General features: G+C 43.5%; 2 protein-coding genes across 2 annotated transcripts in view; one reads left to right on the forward strand and one right to left on the reverse strand.

The window, feature by feature from the left end:
• The window catches only part of LOC119588637 (transcription elongation factor, mitochondrial-like), a gene marked incomplete in the record, with an annotated part of 108,252 nt that overhangs the window by 1,522 nt on the left and 106,291 nt on the right, over positions 1-439 (reverse strand).
• Positions 7-439, forward strand: LOC119588638 (the record flags this gene model as incomplete). The annotated part of the gene is given in 1 exon segment (XM_037937275.1): positions 7-439. A coding segment is annotated over 1 exon segment (102 nt), but the record flags the coding sequence as incomplete, so codon positions are not given.

The raw sequence follows: 439 nt of genomic DNA on the forward strand, positions 1-439 counted from the left end.
ATGACACATCCTCTGGTAAAGGCCACACTCTTAAAAGAATGAAATTCATGTGGATAGCTCTGTCATTATTTATTTACTCTTCAAAGGATTTCTTCTAATATCTTTTGGCGTCCCTTAAGCATTTATCCCATGAATGTCCCTCTTGAACTCCTCTCATGAGATAGGTTCAGAGGTCATCACCTGAGCAATCTTCTTTGTGTTCCCCTTTTTGGGGTGGATGTAACTAACCTCAAAGTTGACCTATATGGCATCTCCCAGGATTGCAGTCCGCTTCATTTCGGACTCATCCTGGGCAACCTAATCACCTCCTGTCAGTTTATCATCTTTTCTCTTGAACATGGGGAAACAACATCTTTGCACCATTTCTACTGGTGCAGTCCCTATCATACCTACCTGGCACCACAGGTTGAGCTACATCCCACTGATTTGCCCTTGCCTG

The sequence above is a fragment of the Penaeus monodon genome, chromosome 24 (assembly GCF_015228065.2).
Source record: "Penaeus monodon isolate SGIC_2016 chromosome 24, NSTDA_Pmon_1, whole genome shotgun sequence".
In the NCBI taxonomy this organism is placed as follows: domain Eukaryota; kingdom Metazoa; phylum Arthropoda; class Malacostraca; order Decapoda; family Penaeidae; genus Penaeus; species Penaeus monodon.